Raw genomic sequence first — 14526 nt, 5'->3', positions numbered from 1 at the left:
GTAGCATTCCGGGGCTCCGGGACTCAGGGGGCGCTTCCGGGCAGGTGGCGGGGACGGTGGGAGGGCGGCCGCGGGCTCGCCGCTGCGGGGCGGGGCCGGCGGGGAAGGTGCCCAAGGCGGGCCGGGCCTCGGGCGGGGCGGGGCGGGGCGGGGCCGGCGCCCTCGTCACTTGATAAAACGCTGGAGAGTCTCTAGAGAACAACGGGCTCATTGAGCTGCTGCGAGCTGCGGCCGTGGGGGAGCGGCCCGACCGAGAGCGCGAGCCGGCCGGGGGTGGGGCCGCGCGCAGGGGCCACCGAAGCTTAGTGGCCACAGCGGCGCGCCAGGCAAGCCCGGCCCCGGCCCCGAGCCCGCGCGCACTGCGGCCGCTGCAGCTCGTCGCGTCCCTCCCGCCGCGCGCGCCCATGGCGGTCGCGAGTCAGCTGTGCCTGCTCTACCTGTCCGCGGGGCTTCTGGCCCGGCTGGGCGCAGCCTTCAACCTGGACACCCGGGAGGACAACGTGATCCGGAAATCGGGGGATCCCGGGAGCCTCTTCGGCTTCTCGCTCGCCATGCACTGGCAGCTGCAGCCGGAGGACAAGCGGCTGTGAGTTTCCCGACTCTTCCCACCCCCACCGGGGCGCCGCGTTGCGCCGGGAGGAGCGAGGGCGCGCCCTGCTGCCTCCCGTCCCGCGTACCCAGAGCCCATCCGTGGGCCGGCCCTGCCCTGCCCTGCCATGCCCTGCCATGCCCTGCCCTGCCTTGCGCGCTTGCACTTCTCCGGTTCAAGACTTGCGGGGCCGGGTCAGCCGCGCCCTCCGCGTCCGGTGCTCTGCATGTCCCATGAGCGAGGAGAACCGTGGGGGAGACCCCAGGCCCGACCCGGGAGGACATCACCCACCCTATCCCAAGTGCTTTCCGCGGTTCTCCTCTCCGGGCTTATTTTGCACAGACCCCGGCAGGTGGCACGCTTTGCTGAGCCTCACGTGTGAGCCAGGGACAGTGTTGGGACGTTGGGTTACGGAAAGTCTTTGAGGGAGATCCAGGCCTTTCTCAGAAACTCTCCAGTCGTCCTGTCCCCTGCCTGGTTCGCGCGCCCCGCGGAAGTTGGGAAGCCGCTTTTTCGCTGTCCCGTGTGACTTGTCCTGCAGAGTGGACTCTCCTACTTTCACAGGCTTTTTAAAAAGCACCTGTTCCACAGGGCTAGATCAGCTGTGAAAACAAGCGTCTTCAGTGGTGTGATAGCTCCCTCTCCCAGCTCCCTGGTCGCGCCGCAACACCCAAGAATCCTTGGGCCCCAGTGCTGGGTGGAACGCACCGAGGAATTAGACCACCGTGACCCATCTGAGCTGGGACTTAGCAAAGAAGGGTCGGAAGTGACAGTCATCCCCCCCAAAAGCGCTTCTTCCAGGAGAAAGCGACTGGTTCTCCCTTTTAAGCAGTGTTGGCTCCCACATGACCCAGTTCTTTTGACTGGAGAAGATTTTCAGGAGCTTAGTCGTCTCAGTAGCGGTGGGGCTGCATTCTTGATCCAGGCTCCCAAAGGTCGTTCTGACAACAAAAGGTCCTCCTCCCCTCTGGGCCTTGAGTTGAACCCCGGTCCTTCTAGGACCAGCAGAGCGGAGAGAGCAGAGTGCAGTCAAGAGGGAAGGAGAGGCCGATATGATTTTAAACTGGAGAAAACCCCGATATCAGCTAGTTAACAACTTTGGATTTTGTGCATATTATGGACTTCAGAATTTTAAAGTCAGAGTTTTCTGAAAACACCTGCTAGATGAAGCAGAGAAATCTACTGGGGGTAGGATGGTCCCAGGCGGGGAGAGGGTCTGAGTCCGGAAACAATTGTTGGTAAGCTGTAAATCTGAAGTGAAAGGGTTTTGTTTTCTTTGTCCTTTTGTCAACCCAATGGATGACAGACGTGGCAGACACACATGACCTACATGGAGGATTTGAGCTTGTTAGTATAGATATGATCGTTGGTCCAACAGAGGGAAAGCATCCCTTCCCTTTGACATTCTCTGTATCAGAGACCCCAGAGACTGGCTTCCTGGACAACCGTCCTAATGGGGAATAAGTGGAGCAAGCAATGTCCTTGGGATGGAGACAGCACTTTGTGCCTGTAGCCAGGAATCTCTGTTGTCATTAAGGCAAGCAGCCTAAGGCTTGCTAAGACTTGTCACTGCCTCTGGGCTGCTCTGCTCTTGCAGCTGCTCCGGGCCCTCCTGGGACTGAAGCCTGATGCCTACTGAAAACTCCATAGAGGCTGGTGGAAGGGAGTAGCCGGCCAGACCCTCAGATGAGTAGAGACCCACTGTAAGGATACTGTGGCATAGCCTGGAACCCGGAGGCAGAAACAGCATCCGTCCCAGGGGGCTGTGAATCGTGTCTAGGTCCTCTGACTCTGACATAAAGTGTCCCGGGTTGAAGAGTAGCATAGACCCTATAAGGAGAGTCAGCGGACATAGCCCATGTCACCCCATTGCTTCCTTTCACAGAAAACGATGTGAGTGTAAATGACAGAGCCGGTGAGACTGATGGGACACTGGGCCCAGTTTCCAAACACCGGGAGCATCTCTCTGTGTGTAGAAAGCTGAATTTAGGTTTCTTCTTGACCCTTTAAGCTGCTAATCATTTGCTTTAAACTGGTCTCTTCATCTGTAGAGTGGAGATGTTTCTGCTTAATCGGGTGTTGCTCAGTGTCTGTCCGTCCAATCCCATCCCTTCCCCACTCTGTTCCCCCCCACCCCGCATGGTCACCTGCTGGTTAAATGGGAACTATCGATGGTAATGCTGTTTGAAAGTAGACACTGTGGGCCTACTACAGTAGGTGTCAGGTACTCGACAGCATTTGTGATCCTACGACTGTCTCACGTCAAAACCGAAGGTCCTTCCTCGAGTAATTAATATCCTAAACCCTGCCTCAGATTTATGAACTCCAAAGCAACTTATCTCAGGCTTAGAGTCATTGAGGAAGCAAACTAACTGAACAGGCGATTTTGAGACAAGATATGTGGGACTATCAGATAAATGCATAGTTACAAAAAGCCTGAAACCCTTTTTCCCACCTCTGTAATTTAAACTTTCTCTAGTGGGTATTGCTGAGCTTTGGATGGTCAGGTTGGTTAGGCCCTGTAGACATCATCCAGGTTTCCAGGAGATAAATTACTTTAGACTCCCAGAGGTTATTAAGCAGAGAGCTGAGTGACTGAGGTTGGGTGTGAGCGCCGCCACAACCTTCAGTCTGTCCTGGGGTTGAGTCATCTCTAGAGGTGGAAGGTGCGTGGTGGGGACTGTGGGTAAAGCCATCCTGTGACTCACTAGACTCCTCTGGGAAGGTGTGGACCCGTGTCTGAGCCTGGGAGGAGGTGCGCTCCTGGAAAGATCCTCTGCCCTCCCCATTTTCTTCTTGTGGGTTGGTCTTTTGGTCAGCCACATGCCTCGCTTTCCCAGGAGCTTCCCAGGCCGACTGTTACTTCCATCTTCTCCAGGTATTGTTGGTTTTAATCCATCATGTTTTCTGAGCTAGAGATTGTCTAGTCTATTTGTCCCCTTTATAGATGGAGAAACAGAAGCTGAAGGCCACGAAATGTCTTACCCAGAGTCTTATGTTGATGCACGTGTTTATGCTATCCGTAAGAGGATAAATCAGAAATGTCCTTCAGATGCAGAGAATCTGGCAAGCTGCTGAGTTCTGGAAATGTATTCTAGTGTGTTGATTCATTGAGCTGCTTCCCATATAGGTCAGGGCTATCTATTTAAGTATCAGTACATGGACTTTCTTCCTATTTACCCTTAATTGCAACTGGCAACCGAATGATGTGGCTGTCTCTACCCAGGGGTCAGAGGATGTACTCCCAAGCGCTGGCTTCCTTGCATTCAGTCCCTCCAACAGAGTGTCCTGTGGCTCAGGGCCATCTTCTAAGAACTGCTGTGTCACCTTGAGGCTGGGGAGAAGCAACCACAGTAGGCAAGGAGACTCAGAGGAACTATTAGGAACAATACATTACTGTTTACGTGTTTTACAGTTGGGCAGTACTGGAATTCTGTGGTATGTGGATTTAAAGACCCGGAGTTAACATATTTCTGTGACCAATATGGTCACAATTCTGCACTTTATTTAGGGACAGTGAGGCGAAAACAAAAAATACTGTTAATTGCTTACCAGGTGTGCGCGACACAGTACTTTGTGCTGAGTCAGCCCATCTTTTAAAAAAAAGTCAGATCCCAAGAAATATCCTCCCCTCAAGCAGTTTCTTCATCGCTTGAGTGTGGGCAGCACATGTCTGGCAGCTCTGAGGTTTAAAGCTGTCTTCATCTTCAGGGGATGATGTAATACCTAACTGGGTTACAGGTTCTGTGAGGGCAGGGACCTTAGGCTCCTCTTTGTAAGAGAGCATCTAGCTATGCCTTCCAGATGCAAAGAGGTCAAATCATGCACTCAGTTTAACTTGTGAAATCAACTCTTCCTGCTCAAGGTAGAGAGAGGGAGCAATCTGCTTTGCTGTTCCTTGCTCAGGGCTCAGGGTCTGCAGTCTCTCGGGAAAGGGAAGCTATTGGCATGATATAAAGAGACAGAAAAGTTCTTATTTTCCAGTTTAGTGACCAAGTCCCAGCTAAGGGATTTTCAAGACTGATTTATTTTTTAAAATTACATTTGTCTTTTGCCCTGAAGGCAGACTTTAGAATTTAACCTCCAAAGTCAAGCTGCTCTGAGCTGCCATGGGCGCTCAGGGTTTGCTAAGTTGCCTGGTTGTTTGAATCTAGGGAGACGTACAGCTAGAATCAACCTCCTGAAAGCAGCCTGAGACCAAATGGGAATGCCCATGGGGATGCTTGGGAATTAATGGTGAGGATAACGAAGCGATCTTGGGTATGTTTTATTAACTCCTTGGGTGCATTGTTGACTACCAGCTCAGTCTTTTTGTGGGGCCCAAGAGTGACAGAAGGGGAGTCTTGGGGTCGGTTGGCACTGCCTTCAGCCTCTGGGGAGGACCGAGGGCTGTGTGAATAGGATATGTGCCAGCCCCGGTCCCTTGGGTTTGGGTACAGCCCTAGAATCAGATAACTTTAAGTCTGGAAGGCACTCGAGGGCCCTTACATGTCTGGTCACCAGGGTAACTCCTGGGGGCCCTTCGGTACAAAGTAGTCTTCTGGGATTGTCTCGTATCAATGGCATCAATTTCTGTACTTGGGACCCTAGCTTCCGCTCCCACAGAACCCTGTGTGTGGGCTAGAGATGCATCTCTTCTTTATTTGAAGATGGTTTGTGAAGAAGTGGGAAGAACAGGGCTTAGGGTTAGCTGGAACCACATCCTGTTCTGTCCTTTGCTATCCATGACAACTCAGGATTTTTGACCGCTACCAGCGCTGGCCGGAGGAAACACTTTGTGCTTGTTAAATCAAGAAACCCAGGTTGTGAGAGGTGAGCGTGGCAGGTCAGGTAGAGCTGGCCTTAATTCCACGTCTGGGATGAGTAGGCACCCTTTGGGCTTTGGTTTGGGTACTGTTGATGTGTGCCCCTTTTCTTCCGCTCGGTTGCCGTTACCATGTGCTGGACCTCTCTCTCCGAAGAGCCCTATCTTGTAGCTGTGAAGCAGTGAACAGATCCCCTGGAGGTTTCAGGATTCCTAGGAGATGAGGGAGCAGTTGTGTGGGGAAGGTACAGGGCAGCCAGGTGACTACAGAGAACACCCGTGGAGGGCGGATTGGCCAGCAGCAGGGGCGGGCTCATTAGTAAAGGATTGTCAACTGTTTGATGACCAGGACTTAACAGATCTCTGACTGTGAAAGCCCCTCCCCTGTTCAGTGTGTGGATTCTGGGCCATTTACACACCTCCTTGCCCGGGCCGATTTATGTTTCAAAGTCCTTCATACATCATTAATGTTTCGCAGGAAGGAACTTGTGCAAAAAATGCATCTAATTGTTGTCGTCCCAGGGTTGAAGGATGCGTGGGGAAGTGAGGAAGCAGCATTTTCTGAGATTTGTTGGTGAGCCTGGCGTTCAGCCTTCAAGCAGTGATCGCTTAGAACTAACGTGAGAGGCTCCTTGTGAATTAGGAACTGGGGCAGGTGGGTGGGCCTGGTGTCCAGCTCTGTCCCTGGCAGTCTGATTGCAGGATGGAATAACCAGCATTTCATCTGCTGCTGTCTGGCTCTTCTGTTTAAATAAATAAGGCGAGATAAGCAAACCAACAGGAAGACCCTGTGCGGATGAGTCCCTGTGTGGATGAGACCCTGTGCGGATGAGTCCATGGGACAGAGGCTTTCGTGAGAGCGGACCCTCCATCTGTCGACTTGGCACTGTGTTCTGCTGTTTGAATCTCTGGTCGTGCCATTAAATCCCTAATTGACAAAAGCTGTCTAAACCTTCACATGGTCAAAAGACAGCTGAGAAACTTTCCAAACCTATTAAGAAAACAAACTGTTCTCAATTCCGGGGGAGAAGTACCACAAAGGTCTGTGCAGAGAGCCAGAGCAGGTGATGGGGAAGCAGGAGGGCTGCTTGCTTCCCAACCAGGTATTTTCGTGTCCTACAATCTGAAACTTCACAAACACAAACACAGATACACAGACCCCTATCAGACACAGTATAAGGAAAACACTTTAGAGAAACACTCTTTCTAAGCCTAAAAGAGTAAAAGGGAAAATGATAACTGAAGTAATTTGAGAAGGTAACGCAGGTTGATGACGTGGACACTGATACTAAAGGAAGCCCAAGGCATTGCCTATTACCGAAATCTGTCTTGCTTGCTGATATCCAGGTCACCTTGGTTTCTTCTTGTTGACAAGCCTGTTCTTTGGTGCTAGGATTGATTGTCTTAACTATTTGTGTGCTCCCGAGTGTCAAGCAAATCTGATAAGCACTTCAGACCTAGAGGGTGAGACGTCACTAACCTTGAGACTCCCTAGCCAGGTACCCACTTCACCCTTTGGGACCTGCGCCTTTGATTAAGATCAGTCTTTGTGGTTTTTTTCTTTCTTTTTTTTTTTTAAAGATTTATTTATTTATTATGTATACAACATTCTGCCTCAATGTATGCCCACATGCCAGAGGAGGGCGCCAGATCTCAGTACAGATGGTTGTGAGCCACCATGTGGTTGCTGGGAATTGAACTCAGGGCCTCTGGAAAAGCAGCCAGTGCTCTTAACCTCTGAGCCATCTCTCCAGTCCCTGTGGTTTTTTCTAAATCATCATGCTGGAGGCCCTCAGTCTAGAGAATACAGATAGGTGGAATGGGGTGGGTCTCAGTGTGTGAGGCTCTTCCGTTTATCCTTTGTGTTGAAGCCACTCTGCTGCTAGCGTATCTGTCAGATGTAGGCCTAACCTCCTGCTTATGAGGAATACGGTGCTTGTTCTGTAGAACGAAGGTGTTGAAGCAGGTTTTCAAAACTACCAAGAGACTGAGAGGCGAGAGAGATTGGGGCCTATGGACTTTTAAGATCCCGACTGTACCGGTCAGGCTGATGAAGAGACCTTACCTGAGCTTGGAAATACAGAAGGTTCTGAACCCTTCTGGGCCCTTCTAGAGGCTTAGGAGCAGTGAGTCCTGGAAAGAGCGGAGTTGTTTCCAGAAATAGATAGTCCGAAGATCAGCAGAACACCTTTTGGGTATCTGAGAGGCGTCCTAATGCCAAGGACACAAGGACACAGAAAGGCCACCTCAGATCCTGTAAGATAAGGTTGTTTAGGAAAGAAGGCCTTTCAATTGCTTGTGCTGTGTTTAGAAAGGGCTAGGGCTGTTGAGAAAGGATTGTGGGGTTTGGAGAGGCATCTGACTACTCAGGATGCTCCCAGGAGGGAAGCAGGGATGACATTGGTCCATCCCTCTTAACACTCGTACACATGTGCACACGGGCTCACACTCACTCACATTCATGTTCACACATACACACATATGCACACACTCACATTCATACACACACACACACTGTACCCCTAGCTTAGCAGCAACAGCTGAAGACTGACTGAGGAAAAATTTTTTCAGTGCCATAGGATAAGAAAATAAGCTCTGTAAGGTTGTGTGTATGTGTATGTGTGTCTGTCTACCCATATATTGATTTTCATTTGTCTTCTGATTCATTCTAAAAGTCATAGGCATTTTATCCTCACTGGAACATGAGAATCGGATGTGCTCTGGACCTGTCAGGGACACCATAGCCAACCTGTGTGGTTCTTTCCCTAGCTGTGGTTTACCCAACAGATGCTGAAAACTTAGGGTGTATCGGACACTGTTTGACTGATGGAGGCTGTAGCAAATGAAACAGGCAAAAGTCCCTGTGTATCTTCTGATGGAGAAGAGAACCGATAAACATAAGTAGGTGTTTCGTAGGTGGTGATAAATGATAGAATGGAGGAAGGGGCTGCTAGTCTGCTTGGAAGCCTATTGTGGGGCCTTAGGGATAAGTTTCCTCTTTTGTAGGAAATCTTTTAGCATTCTGATATATTCATATACAAACATACATTCATATAGGTACATACATTCATATACACATATATACATTCATATACACATATATACATTTATACACACACATATATACATTCATATGCAATATGCTACATTGAGTATGGGCTGGGTGAAAGCAAGGCTGAAGGTAGTGATGCTGCAGGATGTGACTGCCTACCCCTGTAATCCCAGCTTTCAGGAGGTTAAGACAGCAATGTCTGGAGTTCAGAGGGAGCCTGGGCCACATGAAGACACCCTGATTCAAAACAGCAAAAACAAAACAAAAATCAAAAGAAATAATACTAATTAGAAGGTGTCTGTAGTAATACATAAGAGATGACAGCTTGGACCAGGGTAGGAGCAGTGAAGACAGTAAGAGACAGTTGTGCAAGGTGGGACATGCCTGTAACCCTGGGACTCAGCAGGCTGAGGCAGGAGGATTGCCAGTTTGCAGCCAGTTTGGGCTGCATAGCAAGAAGAAAACAAAACAAGTGGTTGGATTCTGACTAAGTTGAAAGTGGAGCAGTGGGATTTCGTGTGAATGTTGAGTAAGAGGCACAGAGGCTGGAAGAGAATGTCACCCAGGTTGGTGAGCAGCTGAAGAGTGAGGCTGGAGAAGGGTGTGGGGAGGATCGTGGGAGGGGTGGATTTGAGGGACAGAGCAGGAGTTGGTGTTGGACGTGGTAGTTTGGGGTTTCTGGGCCCACGCTTGCAGTTACTTTTAGGGAAGCAGTTGATGAATCTGAAGGTGGAAGGTTTGGGTGGTGCTCCCTAGAGATGAGGTACAATTTTGCTGTACAGGGGAGCAGAGCCCAGGAGCCTCTGGGAAACGGCTCCCCAGAGTTTGGTTTTGTTTTTTGAGAAAATTATAGTGAGCAGGGTTGTTGAGGACGATTCAAAAGAAAGGGAAAATGAATGCAGGGGGCAGCTGCGGGTGCAGGGGAACATTCTGGTGGGGGGGGTTGGCCTTGCATTTGGACACCAGTGGCTCCTTGTAGTAGGAACATAGAGTAAAAGGCATAGGGGCAGGGAGGTGGAGGGCCCAGGATTTCTCAGCAGATAATCAGTTCATGAGCCTGGCTATGCAGTGCTCGCACGGAAGTTTGCCTGGTGTGTAGGGTGTTTTTTTGTTGTTTTTTTTTTTTTTTTTTTTTTGTCAACTGGACACAGACCTGGACATCCCTGGGAAGAAGAGACCTCAGCTGAGAAATTGCCTCCATCAGACTGGACTCTAGGCAGATCTCTAGGACATCTTCTTGATTTTGATTAATGATTGATGAGGGAGGGCCCAGCTCACTGTGGGCAGTGCCACCTGTGGCCAGGTGGTCCCGATTTGATTAAGAAAGCAGGCTAAGCAAGCCGTGGGAAGCAAGCCGATAAGCATTGCTCTCCCTGGCTTCTGCTTCCATTCCTGCATCCAGATCCCTGCCTTGAGTCCCTGCCCTGTATTGTGGATGGCACTGAAACAAGCCCTTTCCTCCCGTGCTTCTGGCCATGGTCTTTATCAGAGCCAAAGAGGCCAATTTCAGACACTGGTAGGAGTAAGGCCACATTGTACAAGCCGATGGACACGGACACAGTCCTATCTCCTTGCCCTTCTGTTGGTGTCTGTTGACGAGTCTCATCAATCAGTTGTAGTGTGAGTCACCCTGCCTCTAGGATCCTGAATACCAGAGCTCGTTATGATGTGCCTGTCCTGTCCAGTACACAACAGGGGGAAGTTTTGGGAATCAGGTTAAAGGTCATGTTGCCCAGTGTAGGCCTGTAGCTAGAGGTGTGAGAAGTTCACAGGCAAGTGGGAACCCTTGCATTGTCTGCTTGAAGTACTGTGGGACTGGAAAAATGGAAAAAATAGGAACATACTAAAGACATTTGCGGGTCTTCATTTGCTTAGGCTGTATTTGAGATACAGAGAGCCACAGCTTTCATTGTGCTGTTCCTACAAGAATCATTTGAGGTGTAGCAAGAACTGCCCCTGAATGGAGGCAGCTGTGGCCACAGCACCTGGCACTATCTGGCCAGTACGGTCTGGTAGTTTCTTCAAGCTGAGGTAGTACCAGGGTGTACAATGGTGGGCACATGGCGTGTGCATTGTAGTGGGTATGGTAACTCTGTGTGGTCAGGCCCTCCAGGCCTTGCTTCCTGAGCTGCATGGCTCAGTTTGTAGTTGGCTTAGCCAGTCCTCATTGCTGCCTAGCACATTGATGGCCTCCCTGCCCCGGCGTGGGGGACTGTATTCGTACTGTCCTTTTAAAATGACATGGGACCTTGCTGAGTTGTCAGAGAGATGGAAAGTGAGGACAGACCAGCCCTTCAGTTCTGCCCTGCTGTCATTTTCTTTTCTTTTTTTCAAAACAGGGTTTCTCTTGTACAGCCCTGGCTGTCCTGGAACTCGCTCTGTAGACCAGGCTGACCTCGAACTCAGAGATCCCCTGCCTTCCCCACCTGAATACTGGGATTAAAGGCGTGCGGCACCACACCCAGCCTCCTCCTGTCATTTTCAATCTTCTCATTGAAGTAAATGGCATGGGCCTTTAGTAATTCAAAAAGAAATAATATCTTCAGATTACATGAATAGTTATGATATTGGCATCTACCTTCCTGGGTATGACACAGATAAAATATGGAGCATCTTCCTGAAGTGGCATAGTGCTTTGTTGGTTTTTATTTTTTGAAGCCTCTATCATAGTGCAGAACGGAATATGTGAATTTTTAAATGTGAAACATGAAGCTTATATATAACAACATTTCCAGCTTTTGAGAGTTCCTTTCTGCTGTCGCCCATGCGTGTTCACCTGTCTTCGCCATTGGGTCTTTGAGGGTTTTCATGAATTGAGTTGAGGAGCATTGGCCCGTCTAACCTTTTTCTGAGGACAGAAGACTAAGCCCCCGCCCCAAAAGCCCATGGCAGGAGGTGATAGTAATGAACCCCCTGACCCGAAGGCATCTGTCCACCTTCTGATGGGAAAGCCAGTCTTTAGAATTAAGCCTACCCTCTATAGTAATGAGCCCCTCGACCCGAAGGCATCTGTCCGCCTTCTGATGGGAAAGCCAGTCTTTAGAATTAAGCCTACCCTCTGTAATCGTGCAGTTAGAATAATATCTTAATTCTTCACGTGTCCCCACATAGAAGAGAGCGCAAATCCACAGGCAGTGTCTCCCTTGCCACTGCTGATGGGTGGAATTTGAGTGATCACAGCCCTTTGCTCTGCTGAGTTGCAGGATTCCTCAGGTTCACACTGGTCAGCTCGGCTGGTGTGGAGAGTTTGCACAGAAGAGAACACTGCCTGCTTGCCCTGGCCAAAACCCTTGTGTGTGAAAAGTGCTCAGAAAATGTCTCCTGGATAGATACTGTCCCTGTTAGTTTGTGAGCCTCGACAGAGCAAGGCCTGAGGTTGACTTTTGGTTCAAATCTACTAATATATCCTCAACTAGATAGTTCTAGGGCTCTTTGAGTTGGTTTAATTCCTCTATATGTGTGTCTGTGACGCCTAGAAAATGGGCTGGCCAGATCTTCCAACTGATCCTTTTACCCTAGTTAAAAGAAGGATAAATGGAGGCTTATGACAAAAAGGTTTTTCACGTTAACTATTTCTAAGTGCACAGTTTGATAGTGTTGAGGATATTCACACTGTTGTGTACTTCGGGTGAGCACACACACACGGTGTACGTGTATGTGCAGATGTGTGCCTATGCATGTATGTGTAGAGAAAAGTTGGTGTGGGTGTCTTCTGTCCCTTTGCACCCTACATTTTGGGTCAAGGTCTTACTGAATCTGGAGTTGGCCATTTAATCCAGACTAGCAAGCCACCAGGATCTGCCTCTTTCCACTCCCCAGCCCTTGCTGGTATTGCTGGAATGCACAGCTCCTGGCATGTATGTGAGTGCTGGGGATAGAACTCAGGTCCTCATGGTTGGGCAGCAAGCCCTTTACCCACTGAGCCATCTCCTAGTCCCGCTCCCTGACACTCCCTGTACTGTGATAAATGGCCACAACACACTAGCAAGTCAAGGTTAATTCAGTAGAGGGTGTTGAAATTACCTCTTATCTGCTACTGTGTCTAATGGCGTGGCAGTAAAATTAACCTTGATACGTTGATGGTAGAAGTTGGAATTCAGTCTCGTACTTTACAAGGTATTCTGCCAAGCTGATAAAGGTACCAGTTGAAGCTGACAGCTGGTACCTGGCCCCACCTGTGGAGGAGTCCAGCATCCTTAGAGAAATTAGAAGATTTTTGTCTTAAGTTTTTTTTTATTGTGTTAAAGAGAAAATTGCACTGGTAAAAAGTCTGGCTGTCTTAGCTGGGTGCTCAGATCTTGCTGTTACACTTTTCTAGCTCACGGCGGCTTTAAAGTGAAACTGAAATGTGCCTTCAGTTGCACACTGAGTGCTTAGGCTGGGTACAATGTGACAGTGACATATTTAGGGGTCAAAGGTCGAGAAAGCACCTGTTTGTTCAGGGATCGTCAGTTGTACTGGCGGCTGTCCTTCAACAAGGCCATCTTTAGAGACTAGAAGTGCACTTGTCTCTTATTCACCAGCCCCACCCGGCTCCCTTTAGGCTGTTAATTTATTACCTGGGAGGGGCTCTCTCTATTTTTTTTTTCCCCGTGGGTTCTCAAGGACTGATTTCTCAGAAGTTGTTTGGCATCCGTTAGGGAAGCATTGAGGGTTCCGAAAGGTGAGGCCTCTGAAGACCTGCCGGGCTTGGGCTTTGTTCCTGTGTTTTCTTAGAACTTTAACTAGGAGCTTGGCACGTGTCCCTCGCTCTTCAGAAATGAAAATGTAGCTTAAGACATGTTGAAGCCCAAGGTGCAAACCTCAGGTGCCCTTGTATGTTAAGCAGGCAGACTCTAGCGCTGTTACCCAGCTTCGGGGGAATTTGGTTACCTTTAGAAAGAGCCATCTCCTGCCCAGGTTGTGGGTGAAGCTGGGGTCTGCTCTAAAAAACGGCCCCAACACCCTTGTTTTATAGATGAAGAAATGGGGGCTTACGATGTCTCCAGGCCATGGGTCTAGCTCCCACCGACAGAACTGTTCCCACGATCCCCTTCCCACTCAGGCCCCACCCACCTCACTCCTGAGCAGAGGTACCCTTTGCCACTGTGCCCTGTCTTTATGGAATGTCAGTGTTCAAGCCCCAGTAAGCTTTTCCTTCTTGAGAGTCGGGGAGATGACAGGCGTTTCTTACTCGGGAGGAGCCAGGTTTTTATTCGCCTTAGGTTGAGACTTGCAGACATCCCGGGTGTGGCCTTTTGGGTGCACACCCTTTCTGCTACCTTTCTGACCACGGAGCCCCCTCCTCCCCGCATTGCTTTAGATTAGATGGAAGGTGGGTGAGGCCTCTGACTCAGGTGGTGACTCACCCTGTGCCCAGTAAACTCCGCTCCTCCTATGGGAAGTGATGACCCTGGCAGCTTAGGCATGGTTTCCAACGGGAATACTTGCCATGTTTTAGCTCCAAACACTGGGGCTCCCTGAATTGTCTGACTGCCCTGTCGGGGAGAGGTGAGGGACTAGGAGTTTGTGTGTGGGATGTTTATCCACAGTTGAGCTGCTCTCCAGAGTGGTGGGGGTGGGGCTCAGACTTTCAGAAAGCTGCGGTATACCGTTGGGGTGCCTGCCCCTTAAAGCAGCAGCAGCTTTTGTTTTCTCAGTCTCTTCCAAGCTATGCTTTACCTGTGCACGTCACTGTCAGCACAGCATTTGTGCAGAGTAGGTATGTGTTTATGTGTTCTTTGTTGGCTGTCAGGCCTCTGAATGGGCCATAAAAATTAATCTTTGACTTTTTTTTTTTTGCCTGTTGGTGACTCTACAGAGATAACTTGTGTAAGCTTGTCTTATGCAATGACAAGGGTTAACCTCTATGGCCTGTGCCATTTTCTTTGCAGGATTTCCAGTGACTCCTATGTCTATCAGCGGATGGTATATTTTAATTATATTTTTAATTTATTATGGTTGTGTGGTACAAAGAGTTTGTAAAGTGACAGTCATCCTCCTGTGCTTGGTGTAGAGTCAGTCATCCTTCTGGTCCTAGAGGTAGCCACTGCTTCCTGTTAAACACGGTCTGGATGTGGTTTGTGCCCCAAGAGTGCTATG

The 14526-nt window shown here is 49.6% G+C and overlaps 1 protein-coding gene across 3 annotated transcripts in view; it reads left to right on the top strand.

The window, feature by feature from the left end:
- Positions 1–208: 208 nt before the first annotated feature.
- The window catches only part of Itga6 (integrin subunit alpha 6), a 68023-nt gene continuing 53705 nt past the window's right edge, over positions 209–14526 (top strand). For all 3 annotated transcript variants that reach the window (XM_057754998.1, XM_057754995.1, XM_057754997.1), the window contains exon 1: positions 209–586. In XM_057754998.1, coding sequence (XP_057610981.1) covers positions 405–586 — 182 coding nt within the window. In that variant the 5' untranslated portion in view covers positions 209–404. The remainder of the gene's footprint in view (positions 587–14526) is intronic.

Source organism: Chionomys nivalis, chromosome 22 (genome assembly GCF_950005125.1).
Source record: "Chionomys nivalis chromosome 22, mChiNiv1.1, whole genome shotgun sequence".
Taxonomy (NCBI): Eukaryota; Metazoa; Chordata; class Mammalia; order Rodentia; family Cricetidae; genus Chionomys; species Chionomys nivalis.
This window is presented reverse-complemented; position numbering and strand designations above follow the sequence as displayed.